The 20,795-nt window shown below is 40.9% G+C and overlaps 1 protein-coding gene across 1 annotated transcript; it reads right to left on the bottom strand.

Moving 5' to 3' along the window:
* Nucleotides 1-399: 399 nt before the first annotated feature.
* Nucleotides 400-17,352, bottom strand: LOC124131057 (inhibin beta A chain-like). Its single transcript, XM_046494137.2, has 3 exons — nt 17,070-17,352; nt 15,411-15,734; nt 400-1,864 (listed from the first exon to the last, which is right to left on the bottom strand). Exons 2-3 carry the CDS (start codon nt 15,718-15,720, stop codon nt 1,032-1,034), a joined length of 1,143 nt encoding a protein of 380 aa, XP_046350093.1. The 5' UTR covers nt 15,721-15,734; nt 17,070-17,352; the 3' UTR covers nt 400-1,031.
* Between the last annotated feature and the right edge of the window lie 3,443 nt (nt 17,353-20,795).

The following is a 20,795-nucleotide window of genomic DNA, read 5'->3' on the forward strand; positions in this document are numbered from 1 at the left end:
ATTTACATTTGTTGAAGGTAACATCTCAAAACACACAATGTATGACGTGACCGCGAGTCGTACGATGAATGCGGCGCCATTTCATAAGCTCACTGATCTGTGACCAGTAGAGCTACAAGTATATTTTACCCTAAAAAATGTCTCCTACAAACGATTTCGGATTCAATATCAATCTCATTAAAATCAGATCTTAGTTCTCGTTATCGCTAAACAAAGATCTGAGGCTTTACGGGTCACATCAAAACGACCTTTCGCGAACTTTGACCGACCACTGAAATGACTAACAAGAAGTCGACATCAGCCAATTAGAAAGCAGCTTTCTCGAGCTTTACGGCACTCGTTTCAACCTGGCGACTTCCATCTCAGACTACCCTTGAAATATATGTTGACAGAGTTCTCGATTAAAATTTTGAAAACTGAACAAACGAACTTTCCGGAATGTCTAATATATGGTTGAGATTGTATGGCAGTGCTTCCCATGTACTATGCAACACTTCTTCCGTTCAAATGTTTCTCGAATGGAAGCGAGAGGTAGACGATGATTATGACGGAATCAGTCGTACGGGCCGTAACTGTCGCTCGGCATACCCCATGTTAACGTTTTCGAGGTTGCATGATTAGAAAACACATTCCGACTGTCACTTTCAGGATCTGGTAAGCGACGCTTTGATTGGTCGGATGAAAGGTCGTTCTGACGTGACCCGTAATGGGATGTCTTCAGATCTTTGTTTAGCGATAGCCAGAACTAAGATCTGATTTTAATGAGATTGGATTCAATATACCAATAACCCTTTAGTCATACAACATCTCATGACAGGAAAAACGTCTCTTTCAGTTTATATATCAATACGCACAACACAAAGAACAGAGCCAAGAAACCCAATCTTGTTAAACGGGCATTTCTTCATCCGATCAAATGACATATTGAAAGCAGATATGATAAAACGCATTTCCGACAGAAAGGTCCACTTATTTATTTTTCGCAGTAGCGTCTGTGGTCACATGTTTATAAGTTAAGAATGTGCGTGAAATTAAACACAACCGCAGTTGCCATCGACCAAATTTGGGATGGTTCGTCGGACGATTACGTTGATTCTTTTATAGTAGACGACGGTCAAGGGCTCGGTCGAAGTAGGTCGACACGCCACTTCCTGATTCGTCGAATTACGACCACGTGACGCTTGATTTGAGGTCACGACATGCGCCGTGGATGTATCGCACCCGCCATCACATGTTGATGTTGTGAACCCCGGGGGATACAGTATCCAGTTGTCCCAGCCTATCTCTCGAAAATCGACGTACATTTGTCTCGTGCAGCAGTGTGACATGTTGGCGACTGAGCAGTCGTCAAGGTTACGACGAGGTCGCGTGGAAATCTGGGGTTTCGTGTACACCACGAGGAAAGGTCGCGTGTGGCTCAAACGTCGTTTTTTGGACTTCCGACGTTTCCCTATTTTGTTTTTTTTGGCGTTCTTCTTGTAGAGAAGGTCAAGACTCAAACTTTGTTTACACCTCTTACATGTGACCTTCAGTAAAATAGTCTTATTTCCCGAATTCAAGTCTCGCTGCACCGAAGACTGCGGTATGTGAAGTTTCAGCCATTTTGTTTTCCTAATGCTGGCCTTGAGAAGGGTGACCCTCCGGAAACGCTTCCGCTTCCGGTCAAAGTGTCGAATCAGCAGTTTTATTTTCCTCTGTGAATTGTTTTTCTTCCTGGATTTGTTAGACTTCGGGGGCTTTTCGTTGCCTTCGGCCTTCTTCGTTTTTATTCGAATAAAAAGACTAGCACTTTTCACCTCGATCGGAGAACTGTTCCCGTTGGCGTTTAACTGGAACTGGAGAGTGTTCTTGTCTTCTAGCGATTCTGAAATGAAATCAAAGATATTCAAATTCCGTGAAAGAAAACCAAATATCATTTTACGCTGATCAGGATTTCCAAGATCTTATAGCCCTCCTTTCATAGCAAATAATGATCGAAATGTTGGGAGGGTACAGGTCTCTTATACCCCGTTCACAAGCACAACATTTACTAACGTAAGTAATTTCTAACATGTGTAACTATACATACGTGCGTATAAGTAAATTTACATTTACATTTGCACCTGCTCCAGACATGATTCAAATTTGCTCCTGGTGTAAATATACACACATGAGTAAACGCGTTAACATGACAAGTATACTCACGCATGTATTTCCACACACGTATACACATATACACACATATGTATAGCGGCGCATGTGAACGGGGTATTACGTTCACTACTTCGGTGAAACCCACGAGCACTGGTATGGTGCTGACAAACATAGAAACATAATTGGGGCGAACCTAGGTTCGAACCAAGGATCATAAGTTCCTGGCGTGACCAAGGGATGCAACTCCGTTCACATGCAGAACATTTACGCACGAAAGTAATTTTGCATATGCGTAAATATACATACGTGTGCATATGTAAATTTACTATGTGTTCACATGAAAATGAACTTAGGTGTGTAAATAAGGTATGTTAATGGTATAAGGAACACATATTCATCAATCTTTTCGTGACTTGTTTTCCAAACAAAGTCGAGAGAGAAGAGAGCAATTTGACAGAAATCTTCGCATGATGCAACATGTCTTTAATTCAAATGTTGACCCCTTAAAACCAAAGAAAAATACCGTCAGCCCACCTACGCATAAAAGTTGATGTTGTATGCTTAGTCCTGCACCATGACCGTGGAATATATATATTTTATGAAAAATGAATCCAAGGAATCCAAGGTATCCAAGTTAAGGGCAAAAGTTTTCTGCAAGTAAGGGCAGTTGAAAATGAAATTCATTTCATTCTCGTTTGCCCTATTTATGAAGATATCGCTCAAAATATTTCCCATATTTAGACTTTATTACTGGTAATAATCGTAAAGACGTACTAGTTAGAATGTTAAAATATTCGGATGTAACCTGTCTTAAGAACTTTGCCAATTATGTTAAAAATGCTATCTGTCTTCGTTCTTCTTACCTGTAAATATTATTCCATGCAGCACCTGATATATATCTGTACGTGGGCCTGAGTCCTAATTACCGAATATACTGATTGGTTTTGTATACTTACGTGTGTATTTTCACACACGTATGCACATATACACACACATGTATAGAGGCGTATGTGAACGGGGTATTAGATCTACATCACTTCGGGCTTTCCTCCCACATTATAACTGGAATTCTTTTCAAAGCGGCGTTGGGGGCACGGGTGGCCCAGTCGTCTAAGGCGCCGCGATTCGCTGTGCAGAGATGCGTCCCTTTGGGCACGCCAGAAACCTATGAATGTGGGTCCGAATCCCGGTTCTCCCCAATTATGTTTCTAGGTTTGTGAGCACTATGCCCATGCTCGTGGGTTTCACCGAAGTGGTAAACGTCTGAGACCTGCATCACTTCGGGCTTTCCTCCAACATTAAGCTGACACGCCGTGATATAACTGGAATACTGTTAAAAGCGGCGTTAAACCCAACTCACTCACTCAAAACGGCGTTAACCCAAACTCACTCACCCACACTTTTTACATTCCCTTTGTAAGAATGACATTCCCTAGTGTAGTGTTGCTACACTAAAACGCGTTTCTTTTGGTTTATTCAAAATACACTAATTATCTAAACTGAAGATAACTTTTGCAACGAATGGTCAGAAGACAGATAGTGACGTGACAATAACACACCTAGTTTCACTTTCGAACATTACATTAATCACAACCAACATGAGCAGTAAATTGTGAGTGTCTAATCTATGACACTTTCTGTTCAAATACCCCAAATCCCTGCTCGTGAATGAGGCCATGTTACACTGACAACCTGCTACCTGCCATTCACTAAAAGATACATTCGTCACCACTCGCCCCTTTCCGTAAACGGCATGGCTTGTCCCGGAATAACACGAGTTGGTCACGAATGTAAAAGGTAATACCGAGCCGTTCTCATAATGTTGATGTTTGAATGTAAAACATATTTTGAAATCCCTGATGGATGGGTTTTAAGACTCGTCCCCCTATCGATGAATGTTATGTGCGAAAATACGACAAACCAATCAGAATGCGCGTTTGATTTCAAGTTCTTCGTCAAAGAATCCCTCAGAAATAATTTTTTGATTATACATATGTCTTGCATCTAAATATATACCCAAGACACAGTTAAATGTGTTCAATCATACTGTATAATTCCGCATGTCCCGATGTGCTTTAAATTGCATCTGAAATATATATAATATACGGGGAAATAAATGTGAACCATTACACAACGAGTTTACAATTGTTTTAGGTATGCCCGTTTGCGCAAAGACGGAACCCGGTCGCAAAAATGGCCATGATCATTCGTCACCTCTCGCCACTTTCCGTAACCTGCAAGTAGACTCGTCCCCCTATCGATGAATGTTATGTGCGAAAATTCGACAAACCAATCAGAATGCGCGTTTGATTTCAAGTTCTTTGTCAAAGAATCCCTCAGAAATAGTATTTTATTTTACATGTGTCTTGCATCTAAAAATATACCCAAGACACAGTTAAATGTGTTCAAACATACTGTATAAGTCACCATGTCCAGATCTGCTTTAAATTGTATCTAAAATATATATAATGTACGGGGAAATATGTGTGAACCATTACACAACGAGTTGACAATTGTTTTAGGTATGCCCGTTTGCGCAAAGACGGAACCCGGTTGCAAAAATGGCCACGAGAGGGGCACGAGTCGCTATTCGGCTTGTACCGGAATAACACGAGTTGGTCACGAATGTAAAAGATAATACCCACCCGTTCTCATAATGTTGATGTTTGAATATAAAACATATTTTGAAATCCCTGATGGATGGGTTTTAAGATAAATGTTCACATGCATGTGAGCGTAATTTACATGACACAGAGTTTATATTATGTATGTGAAAACTGTGTTTACACTGACAAAGTCAGACGAGTCCTATGGATGAACAACTTCTTTATTACAATTAGTGCGACGTTTCGGTGTAGATCCTAACACCATTATCAAGCAAGTGATGGATAGTGCTTACTTACTTACTTACTTTGGAGATTTAACGTGCGCTTTCCGACTGATGCGTATTTCGCACACGGGGGATAGTGCTAAACAACATGGGTATATATACTTATTAACATCAAAGTTTATACAGTAAGGTGATTGGTGGACAGAGAGAGTTGATTAAGATAATTGGAAGCCAGTGGATGACTAATGAACACAGATTATAATAAAGAAGTTGTTCATCCATAAAACTCGTCTTACTTCATCACACCAACTTCTAAATGCCACTGAAAGAAGTGACTGTCAAAGTCTTTGATTATATTATAGTATTTGCCAAATATTTCATCAATAAATGCAAGGCGGAGGATATTTCTCGTAACTTTAACCATTTCAAACGAGAATTACACTCTCGTTAAAATTTTGAAATATGTATTCTTTTTAATCGAAGTACTCAGCAAGTGTTATCCACAATAGATCATTGTCTTTTAGAGAAGCAGTGATGTAATTCACATGTACTTGACCTGGTACAAACTTGTATACATTGTTCCGGGTGAGTGCTGTATGTATGCTGTATCATTGTCTTTTAGAGAAGCAGTGATGTAATTCTCATGTACTTGACCTGGTACAAACTTGTATACATTGTTCTGGGTGAGTGCTGTATGTATGCTGTATCATTGTCTTTTAGAGAAGCAGTGATGTAATTCTCATGTACTTGACCTGGTACAAACTTGGATGCTGTATGTATGCTGTATCATTGTCTTTTAGAGAAGCAGCGATGTAATTCTCATGTACTTGACCTGGTACAAACTTGGATGCTGTATGTATGCTGTATCATTGTCTTTTAGAGAAGCAGCGATGTAATTCTCATGTACTTGACCTGGTACAAACTTGGATGCTGTATGTATGCTGTATCATTGTCTTTTAGAGAAGCAGCGATGTGATTCTCATGTACTTGACCTGGTACAAACTTGGATGCTGTATGTATGCTGTATCATTGTCTTTTAGAGAAGCAGCGATGTAATGTTCATGTACTTGACCTGGTACAAACTTGGATGCTGTATGTATGCTGTATCATTGTCTTTTAGAGAAGCAGCGATGTAATTTTCATGTACTTGACCTGGTACAAACTTGGATGCTGTATGTATGCTGTATCATTGTCTTTTAGAGAATCAGTGATGTAATTCACATGTACTTGACCTGGTACAAACTTGGATGCTGTATGTATGCTGTATCATTGTCTTTTAGAGAAGCAGCGATGTAATTCTCATGTACTTGACCTGGTACAAACTTGTATACATTGTTCTGGGTGAGTGCTGTATGTATGCTGTATCATTGTCTTTTAGAGAAGCAGCGATGTAATTCTCATGTACTTGACCTGGTACAAACTTGGATGCTGTATGTATGCTGTATCATTGTCTTTTAGAGAAGCAGGGATGTAATTTTCATGTACTTGACCTGGTACAAACTTGGATGCTGTATGTATGCTGTATCATTGTCTTTTAGAGAAGCAGCGATGTAATTTTCATGTACTTGACCTGGTTCAAACTTGTATACATTGTTCTGGGTGAATGGTTTATGGATGCTGTATCATTGTCTTTTGAGAAGCAGTGATGTAATTCACAAGTGCGTGACCTGGTACAAACTTGTATACATTGTTCTGGGTGAGTGGTGTATGGATGCTGTATTATTGTCTTTTTGAGAAACAGTGATGTAATTCTCATGTACTTGACCTGGTACAAACTTGTATACATTGTTCTGGATGAGTGGTGTATGGATGCTGTATCATTGTCTTTTAGAGAAGCAGTGATGTAATTCACATGTACTTGACCTGGTACAAACTTGTATACATTGTTCTGGGTGAATAGTGTATGTATGCTGTATCATTGTCTTTTTGAGAAACAGTGATGTAATTCTCATGTACTTGACCTGGTACAAACTTGTATACATTGTTCTGGGTGAGTGGTGTATAGATGCTGTATCATTGTCTTTTTGAGAAACAGTGATGTAATTCTCATGTACTTGACCTGGTACAAACTTGTATACATTGTTCTGGGTGAATGGTGTTTGGATGCTGTATCATTGTCTTTTAGAGAATCAGTGATGTAATTCTCATGTACTTGACCTGGTACAAACTTGTATACATTGTTCTGGATGAGTGGTGTATGTAAGCTGTATCATTGTCTTTTTGACAATAAGCGATGTAATTCACATATACTTGACCTGGTACAAACTTGTATACATTGTTCTGGGTGAGTGGTGTATGTATGCTGTATCATTGTCTTTTAGAGACGCAGTGATGTAATTCTCATGTACTTGACCTGGTACAAACTTGTATACATTGTTCTGGGTGAGTGGTGTATGTATGCTGTATCATTGTCTTTTAGAGAAGCAGTGATGTAATTCTCATTGATCTGGTACAAACTTGTATACATTGTTCTGTGTAGATAGTGCCCTTAATGCGATGTGTATGTCCTTTTAATTTCATAAAACATCACAAGACCATTGTTTGAAGTTAGTTTGGATAAAATAATTATTTAAAAGAGGTTCATGTCTACCCTGGGGCTGTAACAGGGACTTGTGAATTAAAATAGATAAAAACACCAAAAAATGCCTGACCAGCCTGACTGTGCCAGTCTTTGCTGCATTTTTAAAATTTTAATCTGTAAATAATAATAATAATAATAATAATAATAATAATTATAATAATAATAATAATAATAATGGCGTATAGCGTTTTATAATGACAAAGAAGATTTTGATGACGATGGTCTACTTCATCATGATTTTCATTATTATTTATGTGGAGGGGTTCCATCTAAGCTCAAGTGGTGACAAATTGTTGTTAATGCTATAAACTCTCATGCAGGGTTGCTTTGGAAAAAAACATCTTTCTCTCAGAAACGACCTGTCACGAAATTCAAAAGCTCGACACTGACTTTACAAAGTTACTTTACTGGGGACAGAATGACGAGATGAACTTCCATTTATGATAACGATTGCCTCTGGAACTTATGTTCACGCGAATGCCCATTATACAAGAGATTTGCCCGTGACTAAGACTGTCATGTGATATTGAAATGTGAATGTGCTCTTGAAGAAAGAGATGCATGCTTTACATGTTTATTGGCAATCTAGATGTTGAAGATTATGTGTCACTTGAACTGATGGAGCAACACAACAATTGGCCAACAGATCATTCATTCATTCATTCATTCATTCATTCATTGTGCACTCGACTTTCATTGTCGTCTTCCTTGTGAGTATACAACCCAAGGTGTCCGTGAGGCAATTGAAGGTTAAGACTCACTTTGCCAGCGCGTCCTACCGGGTACCCATTTATTGCTGACATGAGTGTGGAGCAGGATCGAGCCCTAGAATGTATTTAACACGGCCACCCACCCACCTATACCTTCCGCCACCAACGTGACTGAACCTCGCTGACCTTAACTCTTTAACGCGAGAGGGCCATGAGGTACCAATTTTACCTACAAGAATCGTATATACGCATCCCTATCTTCCCAGCGGGAACACAAGGCGCGGTTATCACAAGGAATGCGAAATAAATAGATTATTGTATGCACCGTAAATAAATCTAGATGAATCATAAATATAAACACGAGATAAGACTATGTCAAGTCAAGATAATCCCCTGCCGAGGAATTCAGTATATGAGGCTTCAAGATTACCATGAGCAGCTCCAACCAGTGTGATGACTTGACGTAAATAGGTGAACGCATCTCAGCACTGCCGACTCACTTCAGTCATTACGTACAAAATGAACCGAGTTGTAAGCAGTGTCATATGCAGTGAGTATGGTTTTACGCCGCTTTTAGCAATATTCCAGCAATATCACGGCGGGGAACACCAGAAATGGGCTTCACACATTGTACCCATGTGGGGAATCAAACCCGGGTCTTCGGCGTGACGAGCGAACGCTTTAACCACTAGGTTACCCGACCGCGGGGGTAGGCATGGAGACGAATACACTGTATAAAATGTGTTTAGATCCTCAACAGAAACCTAAACACGTTCCTTGTGCCATAATTTTGACATGTTTAGGATTGTATTAAACAGTTAACGTGCTAAATGTGGGAAAGCCTCCGATGACATCTTGCTTTTAAAACAACAATAACAGATGTGAAATACTTCAATTAATCAGTGATTAAATTTGTTGTGTTGATTTTATGCGTCATTTAGTAAATTAGTGAGTGAGTGAGTTGGGTTTAACGCCGTTTTCAACAGTATTCCAGTTATATCACGGCGCGTCAGCTTAATGTGGGAGGAAAGCCCGACGTGATGCATGTCTCCGACGTTTACCACTTTGGTGAAACCCACGAGCACGGGTATGATGCTGACAAACCTGGAAATATAATCGGGGCGAACCGGGATTCGAACCGACGGCTATATGTTCTGGTGTGCCCAAGGGAGGCAACTCTACAAAGTGAATTGCGGCGCCGTAGACGACTGGAGTACCCGAGCCCCAGAATCTGGATATGTAACTAATGGCAAGTGCCTCTAATAAACATAACTACCGTGGCTTTTTTGTTGTTGCTGTTTTACGTCGCACTCTGCGGCCTGTAATTAATCGCGTCTGGACCAGACAATTCAGAGATTACTTTTGTGAACAACGATCCACGCCGTCGGTTGCCATGACGTACCACCATCAACGTCACCGAGGCTGACCACCCGATCTATTTGGTCACTTTTTGTGAAGATCCGGGATAGAATAGGTCTTCAGCAACCCACGCTTGCCGTAAAAGGCGACTATGCTTGTCGTAAAAGGCGACTAACGGGATCGGGTGGTCAGGCTCGCTCATGGTGTCAATCACTGGATTGTCTGGTCCAGACTCGATTATTTACAGACCGCCGTCATATAGCTGGAATATTAATGAGTGCGGCGTTAAACAACAAACAAAGACACAAACAAATCTAACCACCAGCAGGGGTTGCTGGAGATCACATTTCTCCCGGAATTATCACAACGAACTTCATTGCAATTGTGGTGACGAATCGCTGGTTACTCCGGACAAGTTAAGACGTTACTAGCGGACTTTCATTGTATAGTATAATGTAATACTCCTTGTTTCAACTACAATGTGGTTAGTCGAATCATATAGTCTGGTTAGAAAATATAGGGGATCGGATCGGGTTTTTTCTAGATATATAGAACATAGGTCTTATAGAACACTACATCGTCCATTGGTGTCAAAGGCTACAGATGACATCGTGTCTTATTTACCACAAGTGACATCACAAACATCGTCCATATATCCCAAGGACAACACGTGCTTACATTGTCCAGGGACATACAGACATCGTACACAGACGCCAGGGACAATACAGACATCGTACACAGACGCCAGGGACAATACAGACAGACATTTTCTTTTGATATCAGGGACCATACATCGTATATAGACACCAAGGACAATACATACATCGTATATAGACACCAAGGACAATACATACATCGTATATAGACACCAAGGACAATACAGACATACAACGTACATAGACACAGGGACAATACAGACATCGTATATAGACACCAGGGGCAATACAGACATACAACGTACATAGACACAGGGACAATAGAGACATCGTATATAAACACCAGGGACAATACAGACATCGTATATAAACACCAGGGACAATACAGACATACAACGTACATAGACACAGGGACAATACAGACATACAACGTACATAGACACAGGGACAATACAGACATCGTATATAGACAGCAGGGGCAATACAGACATACAACGTACATAGACACAGAGAGAATTACAGACATCGTATATAAACACCAGGGACAATACAGACATCGTATATAAACACCAGGGACAATACAGACATCGTATATAAACACCAGGGACAATACAGACATACAACGTACATAGACACAGAGAGAATTACAGACATCGTATATAAACACCAGGGACAATACAGACATCGTATATAAACACCAGGGACAATACAGACATACAACGTACATAGACACAGGGACAATACAGACATCGTATATAAACACCAGGGATAATACAGACATCGTATATAAACACCAGGGACAATACAGACATCGTATATAAACACCAGGGACAATACAGACATCGTATATAAACACCAGGGACAATACAGACATCGTATATAAACACCAGGGACAATACAGACATACAACGTACATAGACACAGAGAGAATTACAGACATCGTATATAAACACCAGGGACAATACAGACATCGTATATAAACACCAGGGACAATACAGACATACATCGTACATAGACACAGAGACAATACAGACATCGTATATAAACACCAGGGACAATACAGACATCGTATATAAACACCAGGGACAATACAGACATCGTATATAAACACCGGGGGCAATACAGACATACAACGTACATAGACACAGAGAGAATACAGACATACAACGTACATAGACACCAGGGACAATACAGACATACAACGTACATAGACACAGAGAGAATACAGACATCGTATATAGACACCGGGGACAATACAGACATACAACGTACATAGACACAGAGAGAATACAGACATCGTATATAGACACCGGGGACAATACAGACATACAACGTACATAGACACACAGAGAATACAGACATACAACGTACATAGACACAGGGAGAATACAGACATCGTACATAGACACCGGGGACAATACAGACATACAACGTACATAGACACAGAGAGAATACAGACATCGTATATAGACACCGGGGGCAATACAGACATACATCGTATATAAACACCAGGGACAATACAGACACCGCACATAGACACCAAGGATAGTACAGACATACAACGTACATAGACACCAGGGAGAATATCGTACATAGAAACCAAGGACAATACAGACAGACATCGTACATATACACCAGGGACAAAACAGACAAGACATCGTACATAGACACCAGGGAGATTATAGACATCGTATATAGACACCAGGGGCAGTACAGAGATCGTATAAAGACACCAGGGACAATACAGACAGACATCGTACATATACACCAGGGACAAAACAGACAAGACATCGTACATAGACACCAGGGGCAATACAGACAAGACATCGCCCATAGACACCAGGGGCAATACAGACAGACATCGTACATATACACCAGGGACAAAACAGACAAGACATCGTACATAGACACCAGGGGCAATACAGACAAGACATCGCCCATAGACACCAGGGGCAAAACAGACAAGACATCGTACATAGACACCAGGGGCAATACAGACCAGACATCGTACATATACACCAGGGACAATACAGACAAGACATCGTACATAGACACCAGGGACAACATAGATATAAATACAGACATCGTACATAGACACCAGGGACAATATAGACATCGCCCATAGACACCAGGGACAATACAGACAAGACATCGTACATAGACACCAGGGACAATACAGACAAGACATCGTACATAGACACCAGGGACAATATAGACATCGCCCATAGACACCAGGGGCAATACAGACAAGACATCGTACATAGACACCAGGGACAACATAGATATAAATACAGACATCGTACATAGACACCAGGGACAATATAGACATCGCCCATAGACACCAGGGACAATACAGACAAGACATCGTACATAGACACCAGGGACAATATAGACATCGCCCATAGACACCAGGGACAATACAGACAGACATCGTACATTGACACCAGGGGCAATACAGACAGACATCGTACATAGACACCAGGGACAATATAGACAGACATCGCCCATAGACACCAGGGACAATACAGACAAGACATCGCCAATAGACACCAGGGGCAATACAGGCAGACATCGTACATAGACACCAGGGACAATACAGACAGACATCGCCAATAGACACCAGGGACAATACAGGCAGACATCGTACATAGACACCAGGGGCAATACAGGCAGACATCGTACATAGACACCAGGGACAATACAGACAAGACATCGCCAATAGACACCAGGGGCAATACAGGCAGACATCGTACATAGACACCAGGGGCAATACAGGCAGACATCGTACATAGACACCAGGGACAACATAGATATCGTCCATAGACACCAGGCGCAATACAGACAAGACATCGTACATAGACACCAGAGACAATACAGACAAGCATCGCCTGTAGACACCAGGGACAATATAGACAAGACATCGTACATAGACACCAGGGACAACATATATATCGCCCATAGACACCAGGGGCAATACAGACAAGACATCGTACATAGACACCAGGGACAATACAGACAAGCATCGCCTGTAGACACCAGGGACAATACAGACAAGCATCGCCTGTAGACACCAGGGACAACATAGATATCGCCCATAGACACCAGGGGCAATACAGACAAGACATCGTACATAGACACCAGGGACAATACAGACAGACATCGCCCATAGACACCAGAGACAATACAGACAAGCATCGCCTGTAGACACCAGGGACAATATAGACAAGACATCGTACATAGACACCAGGGACAACATAGATATCGCCCATAGACACCAGGCGCAATACAGACAAGACATCGTACATAGACACCAGGGACAATACAGACAAGCATCGCCTGTAGACACCAGGGACAATACAGACAAGACATCGTACATAGACACCATGGACAACATAGATATAAATACAGACATCGTACATAGACACCAGAGACAATACAGACAAGCATCGCCTGTAGACACCAGGGACAATACAGACAAGCATCGCCTGTAGACACCAGGGACAACATAGATATCGCCCATAGACACCAGGGGCAATACAGACAAGACATCGTACATAGACACCAGGGGCAATACAGACAAGCATCGCCTGTAGACACCAGGGACAATACAGACAAGCATCGCCTGTAGACACCAGGGACAACATAGATATCGCCCATAGACACCAGGGGCAATACAGACAAGACATCGTACATAGACACCAGGGGCAATACAGACAAGCATCGCCTGTAGACACCAGGGACAATACAGGCAGACATCGCCCATAGACACCAGGGACAATACAGGCAGGCATCGCCCATAGACACCAGGGACAATACAGACAGGCATCGCCCATAGACACCAGGGACAATACAGACAGGCATCGCCCATAGACACCAGGGACAATACAGACAGGCATCGCCTGTAGACACCAGGGACAATACAGGCAGACATCGCCCATAGACACCAGGGACAATACAGGCAGACATCGCCCATAGACACCAGGGACAATAAAGACAAGACATCGCCCATAGACACCAGGGACAATACAGACAGACATCGTACATTGACACCAGGGACAATACAGACAGGCATCGTATATAGACACCAGGGACAATACAGACAGACATCGTACATTGACACCAGGGACAATACAGACAGACATCGCCAATAGACACCAGGGACAATGCAGACAGACATCGCCCATAGACACCAGGGACAATACAGACAGACATCGCGTGCAGACACCAGGACATACAGGCATCACCCACATGCACCAAGAACAGACTCCACACATTGTACACATATGGTAATCGACGCTCGGTGTGACGAGCGATCGCTTAAACCACTTGGCTACCCCAACGCACATGTTTGTGAAGACCTGTCTTAATGGCCCCATAGACTTCATGCATAGTGCACTTCAGCTATCATGAGAGGTGGTTTGACGTAAATATATACAAAAAAATATCATAAAACAATTGATGACGTCAAAGGAGGCCGACACTACGAGACCAGCTCCGCTCTGCTACACGTGTGTAAGTCGCAGTAACAGTCTTCGAGTGTATGAAGTCTTTCCCACATGTAACAAAAGGAAACGGATAGGCGACACCAACGGCGTCATTTAGTGAGTGAGTGAGTGAGTGAGTGGACTGGGTTTAACGCCGTTTTGAACATTTGAGTTCTGTTTATCACGGCATGTCAGCTTGATGTGGGAGGAAAGCACGAAATGGTAAAGGGCGCAGTTACTGTTGGTGAAACCAACGACCACATGATGGGGACAGAGCAAGAATCAACAATCAGCGATCAGAAAATGTCATCATCCTTTGTTTTAATTCATACAGAACAAAAGGGGCACGGGTGTCCCAGTCGTCTAAGGCGCAGCGATCCGCTGTGCAGAGTTGTGTCCCTTGGGCACACCAGAAACCTATGATTGTGGGTTCGAATCCCGGTTCGCCCCGATTATGTTTCTAGTTTTGTTAGCACCATACCCGTGCTTGTGGGTTCCACCAAAGTGGTAAACGTCTGAGACCTGCATCACTTCGGGCTTTCCTCCCGCATCAAGCTGACACGCCGTGATATAACTGGAATATTCTTTAAATCGGCGTAAAACATCATTCTCACGCACTCGCTAATACAGAATAATAACAACAATGGTCATACTTACTAGCTGGTTCCGAAAACAGGATGACAGCTAAATTCTCCGGATATTCAAAGTTGGGGTTTTGTCCAGGCATGACCGCTTTATGGAGTTGTGATAGAGCCTTCTGTACTGTGGGGCGGGTCACGCCTTTCGGTAGTTTGGGAACGCCATCAAGGTGAAGGCCGTCTAATATTCTGGCCTTGACCTTTTGAAGTTGATGAAGTCGTTTCAAACTCTGGTAACTGATTTCCACTGCTTCGTCCAAAACTACTGGCCTGGCAACTAATAACAACACCACCGCAGCAAGCAAGTGACCGTGGGGCGACGCTTCCATCTTGTCAGGTTACGCTGAAAAATGAAGTCACACCGATACAATATGTCCCCGTGTAACTATGAAGGTAGCAAACGTTTCATGTTGAATAGTCCTTTCTGTTTCTTAAATCTCTGTGAAAGTTACCACGGTGTGTCCTTTAAAGGTAATGCACAAATCCAGTGTATAGAGCGACCCACCGATCTGATGTCGTCATCGCAAGCACCTGAATGCATCACCCATGCCAGTTGGAACGGATTTTAAAACATTTACATTTTCAAAAGAACCAAGAAGGTTGCCCTGTAATTCACTATTGAGGACTGTTATCATTTATTCGCGTTCTAGTTGTGAGTTCCTCTGATCATCAATTATATATGACCTCATCGGTGATTCCTTGCTCGTAATAGTATTACTAGGCGTCTGGTTAATACTATCTGTGCGGCAGGCGACTGTTGACGACGGTTTCAACACGATGGCGTTTCTGGCTTGCGCTGAAGTTACTGCCGCCAGCGATCACAAGATCAATGACTCATAGTCGGGGTTGAAATAATTCGATTTGAGATCCTTGATTCCTGTTTTCATGAATAATGAGTATATTCAGAGAGAAAATCCGATTTTCGAAGCAAAATTTCAATTGGAAAACCTGTAGGTTGATTACTCACAGAAAGACATTCAGCGCCTAGGAGCCGAATGTTTCTTTGTAGAAAAGGTTTTTCTAACAGCTTGTCACCCTTCAAAGAAAAGGGTTTAAGTTTTTTGTTGCCTCTAGTTGGCTGATTGTTTATAAACTGACAATATTTAGGATGCTGACGTAACATCGGCGTGCTGTTCATACAAATGATTCAATGTGAGAATTATATCAGTGGAAACGCGCAGTATAGGAAGAGCATGAACTGGGACACAAAACTTTTCAATATTTGTGAAACTTTATTATTACATGTTCTATATATGATACCGAATTGAACTTTTAAACAAAAATGAGATCGTGTGTTAAGTGTGGTGGAAATAGTTTCAGACAGTATTCCGTTTATTTGTATTCTACCGTTAATTTCGAAAGTGAACCAAAAAGTTAGTAAGAGATTTCATTACAGGAACTTTATATTATAAAGATTTATAAGCAAAAATGTAACGAGCGCACATATCATTTTCATTAGCAGTGTCATAATTCCAAAACCCTTTTTAATTATGTCAAATATATCACAAATAAAATTCAAATCCATTGACTTACTTAAAGTGTAATTTTAGTCCGACAGAATCATAAACAGGATTATAAAACGTATTATATTCTGTAAAATATCATTAAATAGATTAAAAGTATTCAATAATCTTATTCATAAATCGTAATCTTAAAAGAAAATAATTTTTCGTCTTACCTTGAGTATTAGAAACGTCGCTCCTGACAAGTTTTGCTACGTGTCGCCATTGCAGCTTTTGGTCGCTACTCTGTTGAGGCAAGTCAGTCAATGTCTCTGTGTGTAAAGATACTGAGAGAGCCAGCTGTCTCAGTTGAAATAATATTGCATTGTTTCACAGAAGGAAAGTTTTAATATTGGACACGGTAGATAAAACGACTCGGCAATATTGGAAGAAAGCCAGATTCAAAATGGCCGTCAGACATCGTCTGCTTGTTTTGTCAAGAGGCCAAAAGGGCGCGAAACAGTGGCGTAGTGATGCCGTTAGATGTAGACAGATGATTGGTTTGGGGGAGATAGACCCATGTCTGTTGGTTTTCGTATTGTCTGCACAATTCACGCCAGCTCGTGTTCAAGGTAGAAAGCCTGGTTAGGTTGGCCATTAATTGGTACGAACTGGACGTCTGGGCTGAAAATGCCGCTAATCAGTAACAGAGTATGAAGCTTAGAGCTCCACAGCAGGGAAAACATGGCCTGAGTATCATATGTACGGGTGGTTCATTGTTGTAATAGTAACTTTGATTGGGAACAGAGATTCCTAACAGTTTCAAAACATGTGCGAGGCAAAGGGTTAGCCTAGTGGTACACGCACTCGCTCGTCATGCAAAACAAGCGGGTTTGTTTCCTCACTATACAACATGATGGTTCCCACGCCTCTTTAAAGAACTGATAAACTGTGAGTAAAGATGTATTCATGTTACTGGTACTAAAACTAGTTTTCGTGTACTAGTAATGTCAGCTGGACTCAAGGTTAGACTAATCAGCGCACAAAGCCTCTGTACAGACTTGACGACGAGCCCCATCTCAAACAAACGTCTTCCCGTGTCACCCTAACCTCGTCCATTCTCACCCTAACGTCGTCCCTTTCAGACAAACGTCACCCCTTCTCATACAAGCGCTCCTCGTCTCATCCTAACCTCACCCTCTGTCTCCTCTCACCTTTCACACAAGCGTCATCCCCTGTCACACAAGCGATGCCTCCTCACACTAACACAGTGTATAACAAGTAGATGTTCTTGGCAATCAACAGCAAGTAGCTAGATATACGAGTGGAATGAATAAGACGTAGAAGTTCTTACAGAAAAAGAATAAGAGGTAGATATTTTAACAGAAAGGATAACGGATAAATGTTCTTGGGGAACTAACAACAAGTACATGTTCTTGAGGAACTAATAACAAGTAGATGTTCTTGAGGAACAAGTAGATATACTTACGGAATAAATATCAAGTAGGTGTTCTTGAGAACCTAATAACAAGCAGATGTTCTTGACGAATAATTAAAAAGTAGATGTTCTTGAGGAATAAATAAAAAGTAGATGTTCTTGAGGAATAAATATCAAGTAGATGTTCTTCAGGAATAAATAAAAAGTAGATGTTCTTGAAGAATAAACAATATATGTTCTTGGGGAATAAATAAAAAGTAGATGTTCTTGAGGAATAAATAACAAGTAGATGTTCTTGAGGAACAAGTAGATATACTTACGGAATAAATATCAAGTAGGTGTTCTTGAGAACCTAATAACAAGCAGATGTTCTTGAGGAATAATTAAAAAGTAGATGTTCTTGAGGAATAAATAACAAGTAGATGTTCTTAAAGAATAAATAACAAGTAGATGTTCTTGAAGAATAAATGAAAAGTAGATGTTCTTGAGGAATAAATAAAAAGTAGATGTTCTTGAGGAATATATAAAAAGTAGATGTTCTTGAGGAATAAATAAAAAGTAGATGTTCTTGAGGAATATATAAAAAGTAGATGCTCTGGAGGAATATATAACAAGTAGATGTTTCAACATAAAATATACAAAGTACAATGTAGACATTCTTACAGAATGAATAGCAAGGGGGTGTACTTGTAGAATAAAACCAAGTAGATATTCTGAAGGAATGAATAACATGCAGATGCCCTTAAGGAATGAATAACAAGTAGATGGTCCTATTGAATGCATAACACGTAGATTTTCTTACAGAATGAATAACAAGTAGATGTATTTTTGAGTAATAGATACCAAGTATATAGGTGTACAATCGATTCTGCTTTACGCAGAGATTTCTCATGGATATAGGAAGGGGCTTTGTCGCATTTGTTTACGGGATGAATAACAAGAGGATGTTCGTATGGAACGAATAAAAAATAGGTTTTGTTGTAGGGTGATAATAACTAGATGTAATTGTGGGATGGATTACAATGATATATTTTTCTAAGGAAATAATAGCAAGTAGATATTCTTGTAGAATGAATAACAAGTAGATGTTCTTTCTGAAGTGCAACAAGTAGATATGTTTTTATGGAATGAACAGCAAGAATGTGTTCTTCTGGAACTGGTAACAACTAGATGTACTTGCGCAAAAAATTACAAGTTGATGTTCTCGTGTAATTAATAAAAAGTAGATTTTTAATGGACATAATAGCAAGTAGATGTGCTTGTGGAATGAATAGCAAAAAGATGTTCTGTCCGTAGAATAACAAGGAGATATTCTTACGGAATTATCAACAGGTCGATGCTCTTACAGAATGAATCACAAGTAAATGTTCTGATATAATCGCAAATGACTTCTCTATAATTGACAATAACAACCTTCGTCGGTTATTGAAATATTGTCCAAAATATCGTGAGCCGTCTTCTACCATTTGGGATCACAAATTTAAAATCATTATAGATGACGTCGAAGTTTAAGCAAAAAATGGGCCAAAAGAGAATAATTCCGTGAAGGGAGAGGAACCTGTTGAATGGGTTAAGTCAGTGCGGGATGTTGTCACTGGTAGAATGCACAAACTGAAACAGAGGAAACGGAATTGAAATAAACCCATTCTGTCCCAGCCGCTGCCATCCAAAGTCTAGCTGCTGTACTTGAAAAGTTTGTGGTTGTTCCCACTGAAAAAGCCTCAAATAACATATCCATTATATGTAAGCATCACTATAATACTTGTATGATTAAAAAACTAGGTAGTGCGACACATAATGCCAGTATGTTAACTAAGGAAGAAATCTGCCCAAACCATCCATCAGTACTATCAAATTTTGGCTTGACACCATCTTGCCGAGGCAAGGGAGTTAACTGACTATAAAAGTCCACTTTCCACCCTTGCCGGACTAGGCTGGGATATCTGGGCTTGATCGTAGCCCACGAGTGGCTATTACGAGTTATGTCCCTTCTATAATTGACCAATCAGATTCCACCTCTCTAATCACTTGCATTTGCTTCAAACAAAATGGTGGCGCCCATTAAAGACGATGAGATCGATAATCAAAATCTATTTTGTAATAAAACGGGTCTTACTTTGCGAAGTGCATAAAATCACGTGAGCACGTTAATTTAAAACATGACAAGATTTAGAAAATATCTGTTGACGCTGAGTTGGCGATACAAATTCTTTGCAAATCCTGCAATCGACCGAGAGATATATTGCTGGGTCCAGCAAATGTACCACTAAGTCTCTGTCTCAAAGGTTAACCATAATCCTTAATATAATCAAGGAAAGACATTATATTCACAGAACCTATTTGAGACCTCTATGTCGAGCAGGGGCGGGTAGCCTAGTGGTTAAAGCGTTCGCTCGTCACGCCGAAGACCCGGGTTCGAATCCCGACATGGGTACAATGTGTGAAGCCCATTTCTGGTGTCCCCCGCCGTGATATTGCTGGAATATTGCTAAAAGCGGCGTAAAACCGTACTCACTCACTCACT

Source organism: Haliotis rufescens, unplaced genomic scaffold (genome assembly GCF_023055435.1).
Source record: "Haliotis rufescens isolate VD_foot unplaced genomic scaffold, xgHalRufe1.0.p SCAF_10, whole genome shotgun sequence".
In the NCBI taxonomy this organism is placed as follows: Eukaryota; Metazoa; Mollusca; class Gastropoda; order Lepetellida; family Haliotidae; genus Haliotis; species Haliotis rufescens.